Source organism: Neopelma chrysocephalum, unplaced genomic scaffold, assembly GCF_003984885.1.
Source record: "Neopelma chrysocephalum unplaced genomic scaffold, ASM398488v2 Primary Assembly neopelma1_26, whole genome shotgun sequence".
Classification (NCBI taxonomy): Eukaryota; Metazoa; Chordata; class Aves; order Passeriformes; family Pipridae; genus Neopelma; species Neopelma chrysocephalum.
In genome coordinates, this window is record NW_020897695.1 from 21,766,935 (window position 1) to 21,793,774 (window position 26,840).

General features: G+C 36.4%; 1 protein-coding gene across 4 annotated transcripts in view; it reads right to left on the reverse strand.

The window, feature by feature from the left end:
• The window catches only part of SUGCT (succinyl-CoA:glutarate-CoA transferase), a 318,249-nt gene that overhangs the window by 259,635 nt on the left and 31,774 nt on the right, over nucleotides 1-26,840 (reverse strand). For 3 of the 4 annotated variants that reach the window (XM_027675843.1, XM_027675841.1, XM_027675842.1), the window contains exons 7-8: nucleotides 22,603-22,694; nucleotides 14,762-14,905 (exon numbers count right to left, since the gene is read on the reverse strand). In XM_027675843.1, the coding sequence (XP_027531644.1) occupies nucleotides 14,762-14,905; nucleotides 22,603-22,694 (236 nt within the window). The remainder of the gene's footprint in view (nucleotides 1-14,761; nucleotides 14,906-22,602; nucleotides 22,695-26,840) is intronic. The other variant, XM_027675845.1, reaches the window with a different exon arrangement.

Here is a 26,840-nt window from a genome sequence, read left to right on the forward strand (position 1 = left end):
AGCTAAAATGTTGAACAATATCTAGTCTCTCCTTTGGTCCCCAGGAAAATCTCAGCAGTTAAGGGAATGGATCTGGGCGTACATAGAAAGAACTTTTTCCTCTGATTTGCAATACATATTTCCTCAGCAATATAGAAAGAAACACATTGTGATTATGGAGAGAATTTAATGAGTCACAAGAGTGTGTCATTTATTAATAACACACAGTCTTGACCCACCATTCCTGTCATTTTTCAATATGGGGTCACACTCCACAGTGATACTTTTTCTAACAAAGCAAATGGCTCTGCAAAGATGATGAAATATTAATCATTCTTCTGTATTTGTGTGCAACACTACACAGTTGCCATACTCAACACAAATTTCCCTGACGGGTGAGATGCATCCATTACAACAGGCTTTTACTTCTAAAGACACAAGAATACCCTCTGTGATACACACATTTAACTTTCCACATTTCTGGAAGTAAACGCCATACCAAACTTAACTCTGGAAGGACATAGAGAATTAAAACCTAGTATAACAGAAATCCTAAAATATTCATTTTTAATATAATGAACCAATATTTCATTCCATTTATTTGCTTATATTCTATGCTGTAGAAATTGGGGTAGGAGTTTCAAAAATGAAATTCACAAGAAGTTTCACAAGAAAACTTCTATCCTTAAAAATGTATTTTTTTAACACAGCGTTGCAAATTGCTCCAGCTTCCTTGATGAGATGAATATAATATTTTCGGTAATGGAAAAAATACACATCTAGATTTCTCCAAAGCACTTGTTTGCAGTACAATAGGAAAAAAAGGACTAAAATATAATACTTGCTAGGTACTGAAATTGCACCACTGGAGCTCCTGCTCAAAGACTTGGTTCAGTAGCAATAGACAGAAATGCAAGGGAAATCAGAAGCTTAGTGAAGACAGCAATTTTGGAACTAACAGTTGCTTAGACTATACCAAGGTCTCAGTTAAACTTGCTACTTAGTATGAAGAATAATTCCATTGCAGTCAATGTACTGATCACTTGCTTGAATGCATATGCCTATGTAGTGTATGACACTGGTTTACTTATTATTGTTTTTTCAAAAAATCATTGTCTTTTGACTCCCTTTGACTTCCTTCTCTGAGTTGTGTATCTTGTTCATAGTCAAATTAGCCAGCCAAAAATAATTATTAGCAGTAGTCATAGTATCATCACCAAACAAATGAACTTACATAGACCACATCAAAGTAAATATTTCAGTGTTTTGTGTTTCACGTAGGAATACACTTAGTTGAGTGAACTCTAAGGCTTTCTGGTCCATTTATAATAACTTTCTGACAAGTTCAGCAAACTTAAAAGACAATTCTATTTCTACTGTCCCATTAAACTGTTATAGACATTCCCAGGACTACCATGCTTTTTCCTTCTCTCTGTTCCTGGCTCACTTCATTCTCTTCAGTCTCTCCAAAGATTTAGTCCCACTAAAAAGGCACTATCCAGAAAAACCTTTCAGCATAAACAATTTATGTCCTTTATAAAGAACACAAAGAATTTATTTACCTATACCTTACAGTTGTTAAGCAAAGTGCTGACCTATAAGTACAAAAAAGACATCTCAACTGAATATTTCTACTGACACAATATCCCCTAGGAAAAAAAAAAGGTTTTTAACAATGTAAGTCTACTTCTCCAAATTCCCCTGTAATTCAAGACTCAGGACCTCACTGCTACAGACAGTTCTTCCAGCAGAAATATCTATAATACAATCAATCTCTCAAATTGCAGTTTAGGTACATCTGTATGACATATTCAGCTAAGTATTTTTAAATCTATATTTAAAACTGCTTTCCTGAAACTCTATAGACCCATTTCTTTTCTCCTTTAATTAAGAATTAATCCTTAAAAGTAACCTTTGAACTTGTAACATTAAAGGAGATGTAATACAACGATACAGACATCTCTGTATTCATTTGCTTGCAGGGACAGACCTATGCACTGTAAATATGTATTATCAAATATCTACAGATAAGTGTTTCTTTATTTCACATCAATAAAGGGAACACATATTTCAACATTCCTTTCTAATATTACTGTTGATGGCCAAATCACATATTTGTGTTACAGACTTACTTAAACCAGAACAAAAAGAGAGCTGCATTAAGGTCTGAAAAGTTATGCTCAGCTTATGATGGAATCAGACAGATAGGAAACAAGATATTAAAAGCCACAAGGTCAGTAGACAAAGAAAAGAGACAGAATTTCAAAAGATTTTTTTCAAGACAGCACATCAAACATAATTTATTACAATGAGTTTGCTGAGTCAATCAATCATTTGCATGCAATTTCAACAAGTGTACATGAATAACAAAAGAAGACAGGTAACTGGAAAGAGGAAAAAATAACATTTTAATTATATTCTTTACTTTCTTCTCCCTCCAATTCTTTGTCTCCATCCTGCCACTTATCTTAACAAGGTTTTGACTCTAAGCCAAGTTAATTCACTTTTTTCTCATTCTTGTTTATTTTTTCTTAAAGTAGGCATGTAGACTGACTATTAGGAACTTTGAGACAGGCTTTTTACAACCAAAATAAGATAACTTATTTCATGCTATTCTAAAGAATAGTAACACAAATATTAATTTGTAACTTTGTACAAAAAAATCCTTCTAGAAAATTCCATTGCCTTCTGTTGTGCAAAGGCCAGTAATCTTCCATTTACACCTTTTCCATACTTCTAGTGACATGGAAAAAAAATCTTTACATGAGAAAAATGTGAACACAAGACCACAATCCACATTTGGCGCACACTGAAAAGGTCTCTTAAAATCACTGATCCTATACTAGTATTTACCTAATGACTGATTTTAAATGTTTTCCGCTTTCCGTGTTGCAATAAATAGTTTGACACTAATAAATCAAAATTCAAGTTTCATTAATTTTTCTTTTGCAGTTATCCCTGGTTGCCCTTATTGAAGCTGCTTCCATGGATACATGCATGGGATGATTCCCGGCTCTTGCTCCTTGAGTCATTTTTTCATTAAAAAAAAAAAAAAAACAAAAACCCAAACAAACAAACAAACAAAACCAAACAAGAACAACAAAAAAACCAAAACACAAAACCAAAAAAACTACAAACATTAAAACTAAAATCTCTATCTCTACCAGGAAAACCTCACTCCATTTAGAAGAAACCTCCACTCTTCCAGTTAATCGTGCGATTTCTAAGCATTGACCCATCAGTTTCAGGATGTGGCACTGCACCACAATGAATGGTGCTGTTCTACCAGTTTTTAGGCAGGAAATTGTGTTTCGAACTCCTGCAAGAGTGAACTGGGAAGCAGGAACCACAGTCTTGTGCAGAGGCAAGACAGCTGCCACAATTCAAGGCAGCCCATCACACAGGGGTCCAGCAGGAAACCACAGCATTCTCAAGAGCTGTCAACACATATCACCCTATGTCTGGGCACATAAGGGCCTCCCATCTAGCCTGGAGCTGAGAGATCTACAGGATTTAAAAGTCAGTTCAAGAGTGACATACACCTATAGGCAAAACACACATTCTCACCTGCCAATGCACAGCAAAGCCACTGCCCACCATCAAGCAAGACTTTACTGCCTCATCAGTGGTGTCCCTATATCTGTGCAAGGCAGTATGTCTGGACTTTCGAATTCACAACTGTTATCCCATAACTCCACAATCCCTCTCCACACGGGTTTTTTTCTCCCCTTTAAGAGCCAGTAGTACCATAGCTGCTTTCAACTAGTGATTTGTAAATTCCATGAATGACTGCAAAAGGTAACTAAAAAATGCAAAACTACTATCAAGTAGGTCAAGACTTACTATTAAAAGAGTCTTTTAGAAAATGTCTGTGGTGACGTTATGAACAGTGTGCTCTGGGTAAAAAGCGTTTTCTTCCCAGTGATGCTGATTTCTTTTAATGCAAACCTCCAGGAAATTGTCATGAATTCACCCTTCACAAAAGAAAACTCCTGGCACTGAAGCATTAGTAAATGGCATAATCCCAGTCACAAGTACAGTCTTGTAAAGATAAAATCAAATCTTTAATGACAAATAACCACAATTTTAAAACAGGTCTCATATTGTGTCCTGTTTTGGTGCCTTCCAACCAGGCAGGTATCCAACTCTGTGTCAGTAATCACATGCAGCATGTGGGACTTGATGATTCAAGTTAGCCACCTGACCAAACAATACACGGCAAATCACATAGTCACACAAATGATGTGCTAGGCAGTGTTTAATGAACCAGAAACAATAAAATAGAAAAAAACAATCAATGAGAAAAACAAAGGTAATGCATTTGAAAACCCTATATTGAACATGGATTATCAGAGGGGAAGATAGATAAAAAGAGCAAAACAGACTTTAAATTACATAGTTATGTAGATATTTTTTTAGCATGAAAATGATGGCTGATAACACCTTTTGCTTTATAAGAAAACCAGTTTAGACTACATAAACATAGAAACTGAGGCATCTTCAAAAACAATGCATTTGCATCACAGAGAACTGCTACCTTCAGTGAAATGCAACAACAAAAAAGAACTGATCTACAAATTATTTTTTTAATTAGCTATTTAGAGCTTATAAAAGACCAGAATGAATGCTTCTGTGCTTCCCACAGCACGGAGATCATCTCCTGATTAAGATTCAATTAGTATTAACAATAGCAAAGATTGATGCAACCAACAGATTTAGGACTTGAAATTTCAAAAATATATACGATTCAGCACAGAGTTTCAAGAGAAAGTAAGTGTTAAATCTATCCTATCTCTCCTCAGTCTCCAATTAAAACAAACAAAGAAAGAAACAAAACCAATAAACTTACATACTTTCAGATGAATTTTAGGTGAAGGATAAGAAACAAAATCCTGATCACAGAATCTACTAGACAGCACTGGCATTAAAGAGAAAAAGGAAACAAAAATGATTTCTTTTAAATTAACTCCAGTTGAAGAAAGACATTTTAAAAGGAAGAATAAATTTCATTTTCTTGATTAAAATATTATACTAATCAGTTTTTTCTGAAAGTGTAAAGAAAGATACTACTTTAATCACTGAAAAAATCCTGTCAGCTTTATAATAAAACAGGAACATCTCTAAGGAATTCATCACTTAAAAAAAAAATCTATTAAAGATAATCTTCAGGTTAAAAATACCAAGAACTCCAAAGTTAGTGCAAAATCCAAAAATTAAGGCACTGAGTTTCTCAGGAGGAGAAAAAAAAAGAAAAAAGAAAAAAGCCTATCAATGTATTTTCCCATAACATGATGCTGGAAACAGATGAATCATCTTAAAAGTAACTTTGAAAACAAATCCCTTTCTGGCAATTCCATTACATGGAAAATTCAGCCAAAACAGTTAAAACTTTGGCAGAGTTCTAATAACTAAAATCAGATGCTGGTAATAGACATATCAGACAACCTTGACCATAAACTTCTACAGTTATTTCCTTAAGTTTTTAAGTCTTTTAAGAAAGAATATATATCCACTGAAATATTATGCTCAGCTTTACAAAGTCCAGGCAAAATGCAATTTACAAAAAGTTTATTCTGCCACATTTTATACAGTTTTTTAAAACCGTAACACATTTTCTTTTATTATTTCTTAATTATAACTTTTACCAATGAGAACCTATGCATACAATACATATTACAACTTAACTGGGTTTTAATTCTATGCAATGATATCTGGTTGTATTTCATTGACTGTTTAGAAAATAGCACAGATCGAGTTCTCAGAGTGGCTTTTATTCATGCAAAGAACTGCAAGCAGACTTACAAAGCACAGACCAATGTGAGTTGTGGGAGGTGCACCCAGGTAGAGAAACTCCTCCGCTCAGTGACAGAGCTCTGAGAGGAGGTGAGTAAATTGAGGAGTATGAGGAATTAAGAGAGAGAGAGAGAGAAACAGGCCCCACAGCAGACAGAACTTATGACACAGAGATTTCCCTATCCTCTCGCCACATCACTGAAGCATGTCCAGATAAGAGTAATGGAGCTGGTGAAGGGTCTTATAAGCTTATGAAGTCTTATAAGGTGTGACCAAGGGAGCTGGGTTTTTTTCAGCCTGGAGAAAAGCAGGCTTGGGGGGGACCTTATCACCCTCTACAACTACCTGAGAAGAGGCTATAACCAAGTGGGGGTCAGTCTCTTGTCCCAGGCAACAAGTGATAGCACAAGAGGAAATGGCCTCTAAACCAAGCAGGTTTAGATTAGATAACATGAAAAATTTCTTCACTGAAAGGGTTGTTGGACATTGAAATAGGCTGCCCAGGGAAGTCACCATATCTGGAAGTATTTAAAAGATGTGGCACTTAGGGGCATGGTTTAGTAGTGGACTTGGCAGTGCTGGATTAACAGCTGGACTTGTTGATCTTAAATCTCTTTTCCAACCTAAATGATTCTTTTCTATTCTAAAAAATGTAGCCATATTTGACAGCTGAGAATGGAAACAGGAAAGCATAAAAATGCAATGTGGACAAACAGATTTTGCTCACATAAAACTTAATTACCTGTGAAGACAAGCATCAGAATAAATATAGCAATTTTTCTTGTTGTTTGCAAAGGGTAGTATCCAGAGGCTCCAAATTGGATGCTACATACATTTTGTGAAGGATTATTTTCCTTAATCAGAAGTGGAAAGCTGTCAACCTCCAAAGAAGCTGTATTGAGATACTTTTCACTTTTGATCTTATCATTAGGAACAGGGCCATTATCTTATCATTAGGAACAGGGCCATTTACAATGAAAATATGCATACACCTGGGACCCCTGGTGGCCTAGTGGTTAGCATGCGGGACTCTCACCGCTGCAACCCAGGTTCGATTCCCAGTCCCCCGGGCAGATGGAGGTCGTTAGCCCTGTGAGGTCATCCATCTATGAGAAGGTCACTCTAAACAAACCTACGTCCTGAGGACCTCACTGCCATTGTCCAAGCTTGCTTGGCCCCGGCAGATGAACCTTAGGATTAAAGGGTGGGCTCAGTTCAGCGCAGGCTGTGTCTCACCTAAAAAATCCATTGCGCAGGCTGGAAAGGTAAAAGACCTTTCCCAAAATCTTCGTTTGCGAATACTGGCCATTATGCATACACCTAACTATTTATAACACTCTTATTTTTTGTCTCCACATTTATCAGCATGAATACTTGCACAGAAAAAAGAATCTTAAGTAGTTTATCTGCTCCTGGCAATGTAATTTTCATCTTAGAACAGATATAAAATATAATAGTAATTTCAACAATTTGTGCTGCAGCAGTATAAAGAGGTAGATTTCTAGATTTTTATTTTGATACGTAGGGAGGCACGTACAGAAACAAGCTATGTCTATTTGGTTGTGTGAGAAATGTTCAAATATTCCACCCCTATTATCACAGCCAAATCTTCCGTTCATTACAGTAATTTTCTCAGCAGAACAATGGCATTATTTCCAACACTGAAAGATCTCCGGTCACTGCCCATTGAGTACTTTGGTGCTAATGCACTACAGGGATGACGGAAGAAACAAATCCATGCAATTGAACAAAATGTTTTAAATAGTATGCTTTGCAATGTGCAAGAATGTATTTCTGTGCCTCTGCAGCGTTAATGAATGCCCATAATGACTTTTTGAGCATTTTAATGCTGTTTGCAATGCAGACGCAGTTCATCTACTGAGCTGTTAAACAGAATGCAAGTCAGAGAAATGTGGTCCAAAGTTCTATTTGACTTGAGTATTACCAATGGGTCTGGAGTGGAAGACATGGCACTTCTGCATGATAATGCTTTTTGAACAGTGGGAACAAATTTGTAAGTGATACCCTGAAGAAGGAAGTTACTCTTTAATCAATCAAAAAAAAATATTGTAGTACCACAAAAAGCCAAAATGTTTTATTACAGAGTAAGCTTGAATGAAAATAACTTCACATATGTTTATCAGAGAAATCTAGTACTACCAATATTCATTCCAAGCAAGGCAAAGCATTTTTACAAATCACTGAACTTTGACTAGACACTCACAAGTCTATAGGCTCTGATGGGATCCATCCCAGAGAAATGAGGGAACTGGTGAAAGAACTTGCAAAACCACTTCAATCATGTACCAGCAGTCCTCGTTAACTGGAGAAGTTCCAGCTGACTGGAAACTAGTAAGTGTAACATCCATCTACAAGAAGGGTCAGAAGGGTAATCTGGGGAACTACAGGCCTGTCAGCCTAAACTTGGTTCCAGGTAAGGTCATGGAAGAGCTCATCCTAAGAGCCAGTACACGGCACATGCAGGACAACCAGGCAATCAAGCCCAGCCAATGTGGATTTACAAAACATAAGTCCCATTTGACCAACCCGATCTCCTTCTACAACAAAGTGACCTGCTTAGTAGTTGAGGGAAAGGCTGTGGATGTAGTCTATCTAGATTTCAGTAAAGCATTTGACACCGTCTTCCACAGCATCTTCCTAGAAAAACTGGCTGCTCGTGGCTTGGATGGGTGGACTATTCAATGGGTAAAAAACTGGCTGGATTGGCTGGGCCTGGAGAGTGGTGGTGAATGGAGCTAAATACAGTCGGTGGTCGGTCATTAGCGGTCTTCCCCAGGGCTCAGTACTGGGGCCAGTCTTGTTTAACACCTTTATTGATGATCTGGACATGGGATTTGAGTGCACTCTCAGTAAATTTGCAGACAAAACTAAGTTGGATGGGAGTGTTGATCTGTTCGGGTGTAGGAAGGTTCTACAGAGAGGCCTGGACAGACTCAACAGTGGGCTAAGGACTGAGGTTCAATAAGGCAAAGTGTTGGGTCTGCACTTGGGTTGCAGCAATCCCATGCAATGATACAGGCTTGGGAAAGAGTGGCTTGAGAGCTGCTCATCAGAAAGGGACTTGAGGGTGCTGGTTAACAGCCAGCTCAATGTGAGCCAGTAGTGTGACCAGGTATTCCAATGGCATCCTGGCCTGTATGAAGATAGCGTAGCCAGCAGGACTAGGGAAGTTATCATCCCCCTGTACTTGGCATTGGTGAGGTCGCAGATCGAGTACTGAGTTCAGTTCTGGGCCCCTCACTCTAAAAAGGACATTGAGGTGCTAGAGCATGCCCAGCGAAGGGCAACAAGGCTCATGAAAGGACTAGAGAACAAAGTTATCTGAAATAATCAAATCAAGCAGTATGAAACCTTAGCTAGCATTCCATTAGCATAACCCAAAATGCCATACTTGTTAAGGTTTACTAGATTTCCAGAGGTTTAACAGCACATAACAACCAGTTATCTTCCTAACTTAAAATTTTCCATTACATAAAATTGAAATCTCTTCCACCAAGGTAAAATGTTTTACCTGCTATTTATCTTAACAAATAACATATAATGTGTTGAAAGGTTCTATCCAAATTTGACCAACTTACAGAATGACTTCTGAAAAGTTCTATGAGTTTAGAGGGACAGGTGAGCTCTTGGGGTACACTAAAAGTGCTTTTTCTTCTACTAATTGCTTAAATCATTCCTCTTTTTTTTCAACTACCCAGGTTATCCTCCTCCTAATACTCAGAACAATTCCTGATCTGCTGGTAATAAACATCTTGATTCCATTTCCAAGACTGCACCCTTATTTAAAGGTCATCTAAATAATAAACTCATTAAAAGAAATGTCCTTCTTTGTCTTCAATCTCTCTCCCCTATCCACTCCAGAAAGCCACTTTTATTTTCTTTTAGTAATAAAGGGGCGTATTTTTTCCATCTCCTTCCTAGTCCTTCTCTAATTGATGACAGAGGCAGATCAACATAGAAGATGAAGCTGCAATTCATTCAGGCTTAGTTTCATTAGCACAAGAACAATGGTAGTGAACACAAAAAGACAGAGAATTTACTGTCAGGTAGCACCTAAAGAAGAAATACCCTTGCACTTTGAATATGTACTCTGTTTACAGAGTAAAGAAAGCAACTAAATAAAGCCAAGATCAAAGTGGAGTATATTCTACCAATGACTGCGTAACTAATCATTAGAAATCATAACACGCATGCCACAGAGGCCAATATTAAATTGAGTTACTGTCATGTTAGTATGGTCTTCTGGTCTATTCAATCAAATACCAGCTGCTTAAAACCCAGAGGGATAAGTTCTGTTCTTAGTTACACTGATGTCCTCAGTGGAAATAATTAAGAATTGTGGCCAAGCAAAGAGTTTACAGCACAGTAGATGTTTAAAGAAATGTTTGTATTAATTCAGATTTTATTCCAGTGCCGGAGCTATACAGTGAAGAAGATGACATCTCCATATAGCACATACTCAATTTTTTATTATGATGGAGATTAAGAATACAATGTTTTGCAAAGATGACATTTTATAAGCTTGTAAAAAACCCACTTATTCAAACCATACTCAAAATAAGACAACTCTGTTACAGTCCTCCTAGTTGGCCTCCAAAGTCACCAGAAGCAATGACCTCTTAAAAAGAAGATTTTCTTTTTGTATTCAGCCAACTCACGACTGTCAGCAAGCAGAGAACAAGATACAGTCAAGAACCTGAGCAGTATTTAAGTTCCAAGATTGATACTCGTCATACAACTTACTGCTCAGGGATTCTGTGATGCCATACATGTCCTACAGGCAGTATGTAATTGTTCCCAGTTTCACCTATACCCAATAATTTGTAAAAGACATGCCTTGAAAGCCCTGAATAGACAGCACTAAAAGCACCTTAAATAGATAAGCCTTAAACACAGTGATCTCGGAAAAATGTGACGCAGAAACAAAAACTAATAGCTTCTAAACCTCATCATTACTTGAGTAAACTCACTGTCAAAATAAGCACAGAGATGGAATATAGAAAATAATTTATACCAATTTTCTAGGTTTTCTTAGGGTCACTTCAAAATTTTAAGAAGATTAAGATTTTACTATGGCAAATACAAACTAAAACATAGTAATTAGAAGCAGAGAAGTGCCTGATGAACAATCATATAACACAAACAATATTAACCACATTATCCTGTCTGTGGAATCTGGGGAAAAATACACTTCAAAATTGCAGAAATGTTAAATGTAAAATACTTCTTGCAAATTTTCAGTCCAAAAGAAACACACTTATTACAGTATTTGTTGAAGCCTGGTTGTAATTAAATAAGGAAGGATATTAAAACTTCCAAGAGATTTTTTTTAAGCCACAACAGAAGAAAAGGCACAATTGCATAATTGGAACCAAATCCAAAACCCACTTCCTTCTTATTTACTAGTATCATCTAAAGGACACTATTTAAATGCTGAAAGGTGAGGAGCTGACAACTATGAATTATCTAAAAGTCAAAAATTTCAAAGGAATTGTACAACATGGGTTAAAAGTTTATAGATGAGAGATATAGAAAGTTAGTGCTCACTGCAAAACCACATCCTAGGATTCACTGTGTCTCCTGTCAACAAAATCATATAATCCTATTTTGTTATGGGAAAAGAAATCCTCTTTGGTAGCAAGAAGTGTTTGCTACACAGAATTTGAAAGAAAGACATCTTTTTTAAGATATTCTAAAAATAATATATCTTCAGAGAACAGGATTTCACTTGATAATTTGGTGCTGCACAGACCAGTTAAATACAAAACTAACTTGACAATCAGTGGCATATTTTTGTAAAAAGCTTCAGATCATTTTCATTGGCAGTTGAATTCAGCTCAATGTTCTTTGTCATTTGTATATCTGTGCAGGAAATTTGTATCAAAAGCATTTTCCAGCCCTACCCTCCAGAAAAAAAAAAAATCCTCTTGCAATCCTATAAGGCATGCAGAAAAGTGATAGCACAGACATGGATGGGCATGTACATGCTAGGTTTTTTTGCTATAAAATAAACCATGCAGTTTCCAAGATTTTCTAATTATTTAAGTGCCCTAATTCCTGGGGTTTTTTTCCTTTCTGACATAATCAAAGGCATCAACACTGACCAATGAAGACATATGTATTGGCCAGCTTCACAATTCTCAGTTCAAAACAAAGGGTTGGACAAAAGATGCAAGTACGCTCCTACGTTGGCTCAGTGCATGAAATGCTGGCAAAACCAAAAAGTTTCATATAAGTCCCTGCTTTTGCAACACTATTAATAGGAGGACGGTTCAGTAACACTTTTGTTTTACACATAGAAAATTCCTTCTTTCTCATTAAAAAATATTACACTTCAATGAAACTCATTCTGAAGGAAAAGTTATCATGATACCTCTGTTTAACCTCTAGATCCCATCATTAATCGATGGCAACAAGAACCTCACAAACCAAAAGTCTACAACTTTAGGTTCCTTATCATTTTGGCAGCATCCATGAGAAACTTCTAAAGGTCATTCTTTTTAAACATTCATCACATGAGGAAGAGTTAGTTTTAGGTATCTTAGCTTGGATGTAAAACCCTAATCCCTGTGAAAGCATGGATCTTATCACAGTAATTGTTTAACTTTCCTTTAAAAAACCCATTACCATCAGAAGTCCTGTAAGAGCAATTTTATTATTTACTTATTTAATGTTCAGATTTGTGCTACTGTTATTAAACTCACCCTTAAAGACTTACTAATAACCACCAGTCTTGCAAAAAGAAAGAAAATTAACCAGAAAAACTAGATGTTCTCTCTGAGGGAGGCTCAGCGGTCAGTTACATTTTACTTCATTCATTTTAACACATTTTTTTAATAGAATTGATCACATGGGTTTATTTTTGGTACTCCAGCACCTCATCTACAAACACATCTTCCAATTGAATATATGTTCTCATTGCAGTCTTGGGCCAACACCCTAAAATTAATTTGGACTGAAGTAACAGGATTATCTAAAACAAAAGCACCATTTTCAAAATAACATCTTATACCCATACGCTGTTCCAAAATACCAACTTATGTGAGTTTAATTTATCCAACACTGAAGTAAATAAAACCACTTATTTTTCAATGAGAATATGCATGTATGGAATTACCTGTTAATAACTTTTGGACAAGTATAATTTGGTAACAAGCATGGAACAATTTAATGTTTGAAAATCTCAAAAAACTACTAAACCTTCCCTTCACCATTTAGTACTTTTTCAGCTAAGCATGCAGAAGACAAACACCACCTCACATGCTTTGTTCACTAACATTTATCCAGATCTTCAATCCCTTTCCTATGTATCCCAGTGAGTGGCCTAAAGGACAATGCTGTGGAAGTCTAGATGGAAATTTTGCAATATAAGAACACTTTTGTGCAGAGCTAAATCTATCCTAACAGAGAAAAAAGATTCTAAAGACAAATGAGGTACCAAGCTGAAATACAAGAGCTACAGCAAAACCCAACTTCAACTCTTTTTACTTTCAGCATCTGATAAAATATCTAATAAAAATCAAGAAAGCTTCATTTAAAAAAAAAAACAACCAAAAACAGTGGAATAAGGAATTAAAAACAAACAAACAAAACAAAAAACAAACAAGCAAACAAAAAACCCAAAAGACATTAATAAAAAATAACAGAAGTCCTTTTAATAAAATTAGAAATGACAAAGATCAAGGACAAGCTGCCATAATATGGAATACTACAATACCTTAAACATAAAAAACCCCTAAGTATTAAAAAGTATTTAACAAACATTTAAAATATTTTTCTAAACTGTTTATTACATTTTTTAAATGCAGGCACACTATTTACAAATACATTTACGTATAATTAAATTCAGTCCTTACAAACATTTGTTCTGAAACAAATGAAAATTTCTTTGTTGATTTAAGCAAGGGTTTCCCCTCCTTTCCAGATCTGATTTTGGTAGGTATTTAGACAAGAGCAGTAGGCACTAAAACAAGAGCAACCTCAATCATTAGTCTCAATCACTATTATTATACAATGATATAGGTGGGAAGGAACATTTGGAGGTCATCTTGTCCAACCTCCTGCTAACACCTGGGCCAATTTTTAGCACAATGGGCACTGTCATCTCTCAACTGTACTGACAGACAGGGAAGAAAAATACAATTGAATAAAGATGAAAAAAATGGAGCACTGTAGTAGCTTTGATTAGAACTTCATATAATTTTGATGCACATTTTAAAACATAAACAAAAATTCCTCTGTAACATATACCCATTTGGTACCAGCAAGTACCTACATCGGCAAGACAACATATCATCCAATCACATGCAGCTCATACCAACATCACTTTCTTTTCACAAATTATAAATCATTGTACCATTGGTGCTTAAGTGTTCAAAGAAAATTTAAAGTTCTTATTATTTGCAGTATATGGTATATCTTTCATGATCAAAACAATTTTGTCCTCAATATGTCTAGAAAAAATGCTGCATCTTCAAGTTTACTTTATTCTTTAATTCCCGGAGCCAAAAGGCAGACTTCCTGCACTACATTACTTTGAAACTTAGGTGATACTTGATTACTCTGGGTGATTTTGCTCAAGTTATTCAGCCACTCTGGTGGTAACACCACCCAGTGCTAAGGTCCCAAAACCAGTTTCACCACTTATACTTGTCTTATCTCAAATCATCTACTACAACTGTTAAAATCTCAGAGATATTATAAACCTTGATTAACCTGTGTTTTCCAAGAACATGGCAATCCTTTGTAAAAAGTGAAAGCCAAACTTAATGCAACAGTAACTATAACCATGTCATATAAAATGCTCACTACCAGAGTGGCAGAATAAGGAAACTATCACTAATGCCATTACTGTCATTATTATTTGTCATCATTAGCTGTAGTAACTAATGCACATTAATTTGTGTCCAAATGGTAGGTTTAGGTTCAAACATAAGGAAACAAAAGGAAATTTTTTTAAAACTCCTACCTGAGTTGACAAGAGATTGCAGTCAATGTGCAGTCCTTTTCCTGTCTTATACCTCTGAAGTAAACCAGCCATAATTGCTCCATATGTATACAGACCAGTAGCAAGATCTGTCATTGCTACTCCCGCTCTAACTGGCTCCCCATCCTAAAGAAAAAAACACCCCAAAACAAAATGAGATAAACAAAACAATAGACAAAACAAAACAAACAAAGAAAAGGGAAAAAAACAAGCAGAAACAGTACAATTGTGCAGGGCTATGATCTTATTGGCATCACAAAGACATGGTGGGATGACTCCTATGACTGGAGTATTGGAATGGAAGGATATCAGCTCTTTAGGAAGGACAGGCAGAGGAGATAAGGACACGGTGTTGCCCTCTATATAAATGACCAGTTGGAGCGCATGGAGTTCCACCTGGGGATGGATCAAAAGCTGATGGAGAGCATAGGGAGGGCAGTTATAGGTGACACTACAATGCTGCTACAGGCTGCTCATCCAAGAGGACAGTGTGGATGAGGCCCTATACAGAGAGACAACAGTGGTCTCACATTCACAAGCCCTGGTTCTCATAAGAGACTTCAGCCATCCTAGTACTTGTTGGAAAGACAACACTGTAGACCCAGACACTGTAGGAAAAGAGCAGGTTCAAGACCATCTAAGGAACATGAATGTGGACAAGTTTATTGGACCTGATGACATACATCAGATGCAGGTCCTGAGGGAGCTGGCAGTGGAAGTGGCTAAGCCACTATCCATCATATTCGAGAAGTCATGGTAGCCCAGTGAAGTTCACACTAACAAGAAAAAGGGGAAACATAATGTCCATTTTTAACAAGAGAAAGAAGAAGATCCAGGGAATTACAGGCCCATCAGTCTCATCTTCATATCCAGCAGGATTATGGAGCAGATCCTCCTGAAAGCTATGTTAAGGCACATGGAAAGTATGCAGGTGATTTGTGACAGGCAATATGGCTTCACTAAGGGCAAACTGTGCCTGACAAATTTAGTGGCCTTCTATGATGGGGTTACAGCAGTTGTAGATATGGGAAGAGTGACTCATGTCATCTACCTGGACTTGTGCAGAACTAACCCACATGACATCCTGGTCTCTTAAACTAGAGAGACATGACTTGGATGGATGGACCACTCGGTGGATAAGAAATTGGCTGGATGGTTGCACTCAAAGAGTTGCAGTCAATGCCAGAAATCAGTATCTTTGAGTGAACTGGAGTATAAGAACTACCACTGAAACCCAGATATTCTTACAGCAGGTACACAGAACTGTCACTTTATGATGCTGCATACTGCAAATTGTGAATGATTTGTTATGTAACTTTTTGTCCCTAATAACATAATGCTTCAACTCACCAGTGCAAAAAGAAAAGAGATAATGTTAGACACAAGAGAAGCCAGTGAAGACCGAATTTTGTCACGCCCAGAAGCCAAAGGTCTAAAGTTTCCAGAGTGTGCTGACACAGGTGCCTGTCTGTTTGAAAGGCAGAACCATATTGCTTCATTGCTCTCACTCCCTTTTTCTCCCTTCTCTTCTGTCCCTCCCCCAGTCAAAGGTCAGTGTTGTATTTTCCAGTATACACACTTCAGGTTTCTTGTAAGAAAAAAAAACAACTTTTTGTTTAGACATGTAAACACTACATATGTAAAGACAGGCAAATTCCTGACCTTCTGACTGAAATCACTGAAAAGCTGTTGGTTCAAATATCCTTTTTCAGTATGTCGTCCCTTTTCTGGCATCAAGGGAAGAATCTTCATTTTACTCATGTGTTTCAGAACTTCTGTAATCATTGGCATGAAATACAACCCTTCAGCAATCAATGGCAAAATGAACTTCTAATTTCAGTCCAGCTAGGCTTTTATCATAAGATCTTAAAAGTGCTTCTTCTGAGACATTCTCCCATTTCCTATTCTGAAAAGTTTGAGGTCAGGTGATCAGGTTCTGACAGCAGTTCCTTGTTTTGAAGAATTTTTTTTTTTTAATTTTCAAGTTTTGAAGAAAAATAGCAGTGCAAAGCTAATGGGACTGTTCCAGACTTTTAGCTCCCTCAAAAACCAAGACAAGTCAAAATCAGTATAATTGATAAATAATAACTGCTTGTGAAGTACCCATGAATGTATTTAAACTAATGTAGCATAAGTTCAATAAAATTTAATTTACAGAATTATTTTAATTAGCCATATCTAAACTTCTAAGTGTAATTATTGTAATAGTAATCATGTAGTCAAGATTGCAAGAGTTACTGATAATTATTAAAATTATTTTTAAAAGAGTGTCTTGACTTCATGTAAGAAAATTAATCTTCACCATCTTTTCTCTTTTGCACTCCAACGGGATTTATATAAGTCTGGTGTCAAGTCATATATAAGTTATGATATTTCTCTTAAAATAATTTTATTGTATTAATTTATTGCATTAATAGAATAATTCTGAAATAAAAGGCAGTAAGACAATATTTCCTATGTAAGATGGAAAAGGCTGCTATTTTATTTTTATCATGGAAGTGACTAAAAATTATAAAATCTGTATCAAATATGACAAAGTTAAAAAAAAATCTGAGTTACTCTTATTCAAACTGCAGTAAGGATCAGTCTGTGGCTATCTATAGCCTAGATATCTATAGATTGATATGTAAACCACACAACATTAAGGTGAACACTGCTTTAGGAAGTACTACTTTTTTGAAGAACCTCTTATTTCTTCCTTCTCCACACTCTACACCAAGCCACTTCACCTTCCCAGTAGAAAAGACAACTCAAAGGTTCCAGCCATTTACCACTCTCATTGTACCCAGCTCTGGGGGAAATCAGGCAAGAAACTTGTTCTCTTTTATATGTGTGCAAAGGCCTGCTGAGAAAACTAATCAGCACTGGAATGTTTTTGCTCTGCAGAGCTATCACTAAGAAATAAAATGCAAAAAAGAAAACAAACCTAAAAATGTTTCCCCCCTATTATCTGCTGCAAGATCTCAGTTTGTTAAATTGTTCTTTCTTCATTACAGTAATTTCATTACATTTACTGAGTCGAGACAAAAATCAAAAATACTTTAGATTTTGCAAACACATGTGCAGCAACATTCCTAGTTTGAAAACACTTTTCACCATTGTCAACGTGTCATTAATTTCACCCTTGAATGAGAAAACTACACTTTGAAGATTCAGAAATCAGGGCTATTCCAATAGATTATTACATATGAATTTGCTTGATTCCCACACCTTCCTCATCAAGTACTAAACTACCTACTGTTTAAAAGCAAACACTTCATTTGCCTCAGTAAAAAGTTCACTTTTATTTCCAAAATACTTTCATGATTTCCCTTTACAGAACACTCCTACAAACTACTAGCACTATACTGTTACTGTTATTTTTAACATGTTAGCTTTACTTTACCCTAACACTTCACAACCTATAATTCTGAACAAGTCCACACAATTTCTAGCCTTCCTTGGTCTTTCCTACTAAGATTCATGACCAGCTGCCATTTTTCACCGTTTAATCAGCTTTAATCAGCTCCTGTACCATAAACCAGCCTTTCTGTGGTAGGATGCTTAGCTGTAAGTACTGTGAAACAGATTCGTTCAGGCTTTCATCTCTGTCCTGCAGAAGAAGGGAGATGAAGCTGCTTTACATGAAGGATACAGCTCCACAAACAGAGAAATACTTCCCTTTAGACAGAGCTTCTGACAGCACAGCAGTACTTTTATGTAGCTAACTTTACTTCAGTTATGTGAACAAAGTAAGAACCTATACAGTATCTTTGATTCAAGGTAATTACTCAAAAGTAACAAACACCGCCACCCCTCTCAGCCAAAAGTGGTATTACTGTTCGGGTAGAAAGACGAAATATAGCCCTAGTCAGGGAGAAGTGCCTTAAGCAAACAAAGCTGCATCGAGGCTCAAAGACTGAGTTGAACCCTAATTAGGTGCAGCACCAGGACATGCCCTTTTCTCATTTGAAAAGAAAAAGATTCACGCCAGTAGAGTGGACCTTTTCTTACATCACTGTGCTTTACTATTGCTCAATCTTATGACCAGTTTACACTTTTATGCCTAATTTTTGCTGCCTGCAAAATTCCTTACAATTTGTCAACATATTCTGTCCCAGAGATAGCCACAACATGTTTTGGAAGCGTCCTTTCCTGAGTCTTTTTTTTTGCTCTTTGACATATTTTCTATTCCCAAACTTACAACAATAATATAAAAATCATCCATTAAAAATGAAAATTGTTTTGAAATGACATGCTTAATAATAGCATTCTAAGTCCAGTAGTCTTTACAGATGTGAAATAGTTGCTGGAGCTAATATGAACCAGCAATGGTTGTATTTTTCAACAGCTCTGAGCTATATACCAGGTGTACTCCTTTGCTATAGTTTGTTCAGATTTAAGCTGAAAAATGGTCTCTCCGGATTGTAGATCCCAATCATGTCTTGCTGTCTGATATTCAGTAAAACAAAAATATTTCTTCAGCAGGAAAGAATGCACCACCATAAAGATACTTTGAATATTGAAAACTCCATGTAATAATCAACTTGGAGATGCAAGGGGATTTGTATTCAATTTGGGCTTTATTTAATTAATTTCAAGCTATTGCCTTAATGAGTCATAGAAATATTCATCTGGCACTGATATATCTGAATATATTAAGTAAAAAGTTTCTGTTAATCAAATATGAAACTTGAATGTGGTGTTTAACTAGGATATATCTATAAATTTTGTTATCCAGGACAATAAAAGTGTCATCAGGGCAAACTTTGTCCTTTAGCATATTTTAATTTATGTAAAGAAAACCTGAATGTGGCCTGAAGCAACTACTTTCATTCAAAATGGGTTTGTGTTACTGATTACAAAACAGATTCCCCTCAAAAACACTCTAGAATTTCAAATTTCACAGGTGTCATACATTTCTAATACAGAAGTAATCAAGCAAGTGTGTAAGAGCTGGAATTCCATGTATATTTCTGTACATGAACACATGACTTAAAGATAGTATTCTACCGTGTTTGGTTTTGTACAACCAGCAAAAACCACACTACCACAAATGCATCTGTTTGTGCCTGTAACTTCACAATATTGCAGAAGTTATAGGTTGATTTCCAGGTTCAGAATATGTTCAGAAGCATTTCAAACTTATTACCATTAAGTGATATCAGTAACTTCTATTTCCAGGCAGGAAAAAGGTAAAAAATGCCATTGACTTTTTTTTTAATGCAGGAATATGTATTTCTATTGGATCTATACATTTTTTAAATGTATACATGACTAAATTTTAGTATACTATTATTAAAATGTTTTGTGAGGAGCTGTAAATATGTATACCTCAATATTAAGCACTTCAGTCATGTATGCAGATTATTTTGTTGCTCCTGCTCAAATTCATTATAATTTGTCTGTTGCATGAGTTGATGCCTCTAAAACCATCCTGCAAGCACATTCAATGGCTTGTTTACCGAAGAGAAGTTTCCACAGAGCACTGTTGTACTGATGATATGCTGAATTATCTATAGCTATTACAATGCAATACAAAACCAACACCGTCTGTTATAACTTTTCCTTTTTCAGTTTATAAGAGTGGCCTTTTCTAATTTATTAAAAAAAAAAAAATCATACTCTCATTTACTAGGGTATGCTTCAAATGAACATATTACCTTTAGTATAAAAATTCCATGTTATCTGGTCAACAAATAATTTCAGCTTTATTTTAAAAAAACACAGTATGAGAGTGAGCAAGATTCTTTTTTCTTCTCTATTTTGGCCACTTTTCTACATGCTGACTGAAACAAGGTTTTCTGCTTTTGTTCAGAGTTAGTTTTGTGGAATTTTAAACATAACTCAGTCACATGAACATAAATGTAAGAAAAACATGGAAGATTTTACTTTTCTCTTTCAAAGTAACTTTCAAACAAGTATACAATACAATTTTAAAGCCACTTGAGTAATTTTCACAACATCAAGAAAAGCCACATTTGCTTCTTTGGAGTCATTGACTACTTGAGTCTTTGAAAGAAAACTGTCCCTCTATACATCAAAAAATGGTTTTGAGAAACTGAGGAAATACTGTATGAACAACTTCAAATAAAGAAAAATAAGAAGCAAGTTTTAGCATGTTTATTTTAATCATGTAAAAGAGTGACTAAGTTTGAATGAATTACTAAAAGCCCCCAGTGAACAGACAAAGCTGTTACTGACAATGATTAAATAATTCCTATGACTACATTGCCTCAAGTCTTGGTGAGGTGATGCGAACATCTGGTTTTCCAGTGTGGATCTTAATAATCTTTTAATAAAATCCATCTTCATAATGGCCACCAAGGACTATTACTCTCATAATAGAACTTACATGCAATTATTCAGTATAACAGTTGTATTTTCTGTCATTCCCATATCATTGAAAAGCTTTACAAGAATCCTACGTTTTTCAATTTTTCAACATCCTTTCCTTTATTCATGTTGCACTAACAGCATTTGCTCCTTCTATCAGTTTATACTCCCTTTTAATTTTGTTTGGTATATTTTGAAGTGTGCATGAAGTTTCTGGCATTGTACTGGAAGTATTAATCTCCACCCTGCAAACAATGGTCCAGATGTAAAATTTACTTACACTACAGTTACTGTGATCAGTCTTTGCTTAGTGTATATGTGCACTGCACATTTGAAGGGAAGTAAGAGCCGTAAGGACTACACTCATGTCTTCTCATGTTCTGAGGTGGGGCATCCTATAAGTATGTACCAATAACATGGTAGAAATAGACAAACAGTTTCAGGACACTGGGCACAAGATGTTTCAGCTTATTCAGTCAAACAATGTTTGATTTTTATTTTTTTTTTCCTAATAGAAAGGACAGCTCTGGTAACAATAATTGCCACAAGCACAGAGTTCTGACGTTTGCCATTATTCTCAGCAGAAAACAACTCTATTTGGCAGACTATCAACCCTGCAGTAGAGCTGAGCCCAAATCATGTGTGGTTAGCTTTGAACAACCTACTCAAACATGGGTATTTGACACTAAGTAGAGAAACTTTATGAACTCCTTGTTTATCTAGGGCATGCAAGTTCATACTCTAGAGATCTGCCCTACTGCTTCCAGAGCATCAGGAGCACCACCACAGAACACTTTGTAGCATTTACAATGCACAGAACAGACTTGTAACACCACCTTACTTGAGAAGTGACATTTGGAGGCCATATTCCTTGCATCTGTAGGTGATTCAAGGCAGCATAAGAAAATGCTTATTTGGCCACCATTTTTCTGAAGTGAAGACACACATTTTATGTACCCCTAGAATCCAGATACAAAACTACCTCTGTCACACTTCCTGCACTACTGCAACTACCAAAGATCAGTGGGATTAGCAGCACATAAAGCTTTCCAGAACCACTAATGGCATCTCTCTGCTTATTTCCAGGCAGAATGATTGAAAAAACTTTTTGTCAGAGTTATCTACATAGCTTCACAGTTCCCTCTTTCAAAGAGGGAATATCAATATTCAACCATCAGTGAGATTTCACATATGGTTCCATCATCCAGGCATCAACGTGTCTACTACAGCTCTTGAAGTGACAACAAGTGGCCACTAACAGATTAGCATACATTGTCAATTTATTCCCTGGAGATCTAGGGTTTTTCTTTTTTTCTTTCATTTTCTGTTTCTGGACATTGGCTTTGGAAGCCTGGAGTGAGATATCTTAGATTCCCAGAGGTGAGACGTCTTGTTGGACTCAGGAGGGCTTGCATAACAGATGTGTTAGCATAGGCTAACTTGTTCCATGCAGTAGTTTTGGTATATGGCACAAAGATTGTATTAAATTTGTAGGTTGAGCACCATACCTCATGCCCTGTGATATGCATGAGACCAGAAACAGCAGCAGCAATGGAGTCATATCCACCTCTCTGAACCACTGGACCAGTCTGACCGTAACCTAAAATAGAAACAGAACAATTGGTAATTCAATCAAGGACAAGTACAACATAAACTAGTATTTCTTCTCAGCTTTTGTTCACAAGTTGTCCAGATTGTACAACCAGTGAATGCTATTGTATTCTATTTATTCCTGCATATTTTTAAGAGTAAACAGTTGGATTTATCCTCTGTGGGTTGATGACATGTTTGATCTTAATTCTAGACAGACTCCTGTCTCTGCTATGTTTCATTCACTTTGGATAGAATTACTCTTTTAATTTGCTGGGTCAGCTGAGGTCGGACTCAGATGTCATTTTAGAGGCTCTATGGTATCTCTACAGGCCTCCAATTGGTGTCCAACAGAGCTTATGTTGCCTGTGTTTTATCTCCCCTCTAACATAAGGATGCCTTGAATACCACAAATGATACTGAAATCATGATATTATGGTATGGAACACATGAATTGTTCCCCCCTTATTTCTGTTACTTTATTCCACATCTACACAGAGCTACCTTCAAAACAGAACATTGTTTACAAGAGATGGCAAGGCTGGCCCTTTAGCAAGTACACACAATCTGTTTGCCAGGAGTTAGCAACAATGAAATGCAAAATACCAAAAATTTTTACAGAACTACATAAATACAGTCTTGTTCACCTGTAGAATTAACTTAAAATTAACAGCTGTAGCCAGAAGGATGCTCTCTTGCTTTTCTCTGCTATACTCACCACATTCTTCTAACAACAATCACAAAATCTTCCAGTTGAGGAAGTCTTGTACAACCAACTGAGGAGGTCACTCGAACCAGTGACCACCACCACAGAGGGTAAAGTCAACAGAGAAAGAGCAACGTTTGATGGTTTCCACTAGTTCTAATAATGGCAGAGCCCTCAATAATCAGATTTAAGCATCTGTCCTCCTCAAAGAGGTAGCAAATTCAAAAGCTATTCTCATGCTTTCATTTCCCTTTTCAGATATTTCCAGGAGAAATCCCTTGGCTACAGGAGCAGTTAAGAGATATTTGTCACAGACAAGATTCTTAGTTTGGCTGATAGTTTTAAGGCAATATTTCTGTATTATTCTTAGCTGTGAGGACAGTATTAATACTCCATTATATCAACATATACTGCAAGATAAAAATTTCTGAGTCTTCTACATTCCTTTTCATTATTCTCCTGGAATCTTCTCGATATACAGGCAGCCTGTTCAGTAGACATGACAGTTTAAAGATTGGCTTTGTTGACTACAGCGGACAATTAAAAACCATTTTTCATTGGTATAATCTTCTTCAGTTCATCCACTTGGGCAAATGCTGTTATGTACAAAATTCATAAATGGCTTCTAATGTACAGTGCAAGGGAATTATGATCACTTTAAACTGGAGTTAAAGCACTTTGTTACAGATTTCCCTATTACACCACAAACTATCTCAATTACCTGATATTTTTCTGGGAACATGATATCCACATTGCACAAAGCTGTGGAGGAACTCAACTTCTACACTCAGTGTCGCAGGGAGTATCAGAATATTACAGCCAACCCACTGACTTTGTCAATGTAGCCTCAAAACAAACATTTTGGAAGAAAGAATTCAACACTTTCCTTATGGTCAAATCTGTTTCTTATTGACGTCACTACTCATAAGAGAGAAAAGAAAAAACCTACGGTTTACCCAGTTTTATTTGAAATCATGTTTCTGACAACAGCTGACTCCAAGACCCCAAAGAGAACTTGCGACACTTCCTTTCATATTTACACCCATAAGTTTACAGCAAAGAACAGTGTATTCATTTTCAAACATAAGAGGACTAGCAAATAAAATATAGTGGATCCACCCAAAAATGCTCAGAAGGGCTCTTACTAGGCATATACCATTATCTCACTGGAATAAACTGTAGAATTAAAACCAGTTAAGTGTGTGGGGCCACTTCAAAAACAAAATCTTGCTCAATAAAAATTACTCAAAACAACTTTAATTGAATAGTGAAAAGCATATTGAAGCAAGTGAGAAATTACGTACTGGCCTCAATTATTAGCAAAGAAAAGACATCTCAACACATCTGCTCACACAAATGTTTTCATAAACAGAAAACAACTGAAAATTAAACAAGTAGTATGTAGACAGAACAACTATACAATGCTTTGTGATGCTCTTCTGGTAAGGACAAACATCCATCCCTCAAACACTGAATTCAGGAAAGGTAACAGGCAATAAATTATGCATTTTTCTAGTGGGGTTTCCAAAATTTTTTAAGTCCTTTCCACTACAACACCCTGGTTTCAAAATAAAAGGTATTATTTAATGGCTTTCTAGTTAAAATTAGAGGTTCTAAGGAGTGTTTAATTAGTTTTCACAGGTCACAATAGATTAAAAAGAAAAAATGCATAATTCCGATTCGATCTAAATTCTGAATGGACAAAGTTAGTGTGGGGAAAATCTGTTTTCACTGGAAATAGTCTGCCCCAAGAACTATGGACATACAAATGCATACGGAAAAAGGTAGCCATTTACTTGTAGGAGTTAAGTGAAAAATGGCTATTGCTCAAAATGAAAGATCTCATTATCCAGACAAAAATCTAAGGCTGAACATTATTATTCTGGAAAACTACACAGGTCAATGGAGCAAGACAGTACAGAAGCTTCAGAAATAACTATGAACACAAACACAAAAAGCTTGAAGGAGAGCCCAAAATTACATTTAGAAAAATTTGAGCCTGGTACACAGATTTTACCATAACTGTAATGTATACACATACATGTGCATATATATGTGTACATATACATAAATATATAACTTCTTAAAGATATAAAAATACCACCTGAAGTTTATGTTTGTCCAAATACCCTGTGTTCTCTCATACTTGAATTCAGCATGAAAAGAATAGATAGTGGCTTAGAGTTTAGATAAAATGAAAAATACTTTAGGCTAAAAAGATAATCCCAGTTGGATATAGAGAGAATGGATTTAACGGTAATGGTCTCAGAAGGTAAAACAAAGGAAATGATTACACTCTCCTCTAGTGAAGCTTAACACCTTAGGCTACAGTCAATATTTAAATAGTCTTTAACAGTACAGAATTTATTTTAGTTCCTTAAGTCCAGTGAAGATATTTTTATTTTGAGGACTACATTTCAGAGGAGAGATAAAAGAATTTGAAATAAATTTAATAAAACTGAGTGTTTTCTAAATCATTTCAGCTGGATAAGTAGCTGCCTAGATGCTGAATCTCATATAAAGTTTAAATTTGTATAAAACAGAATCTGCAAGGAGCAAGAGAAAGTTGCACCACGCTAAATCCCTATTCAACTCCCAGAATCCCTATTCTATACCTTGCACTAGGAAGGCATGATTTATTCTGATAACTGCCACATCTTCATGTGCCTAGATCTCAAAATTGTTGCAGTATGAGCTGGTTTTCTCTACTGCAAAACGTAGATCAGTTTCACAATCAAACTGGGTACAAGACAATTGACAGTGAGATCTCCAAGTGCTTCCTAAAAATTGTCATTGTCAAAGCACTATTCAATCTGTATAGCAAACTCTTGAAACTACCATAAACATAGATGTTCACAGAATCACTGAATGGGGAAGGTTGGAAGGGACCACAGAGGGTCATCAGGTCCGACCTCCCTGCTCCAGCAGGGCCGTCCTAGAGCACATTGAACAAAATTGCATTCCAGTCAGTTCTCGGGTATCTCAAGTGAGGGAGACTGCACAACCCCACTGGCTAATCTGTTCCACTGTGCTGTCATCCACAGAGTAAAGAAGTTCTTCCTCATGTTCAGGTGGAATTTCCTGTGCATTGGTTTCTGTCCATTGCCTCTTGTCCTATTTCTTGGCACCACTGAGCAGAGCGTGGCTCCATCCTCTGACACCTCCCTTCAGATACTTATAGACATTGATAAGAGCCCTCTCTCAGTTGTCTCTTTTCAAGGCTGAACAGGTTCAGTTCCATCAGTCTCTCCTCATAAGAGAGATGCTCCAGTCCCCTAAAGATCTTTGTCACCCTCCACTGGACTTGCTCCATGTCTCTCTTGTACTGAGGAGCCCAGACTGGACACAGCACTCCAGGTGAAGCCTCACCGGGACTGAGCAGAGGGGCAGGATCACCTCCCTCAACCTGCTGGCAATGCTCCTCCTAAGGCACCCCAGGATATCACTGGC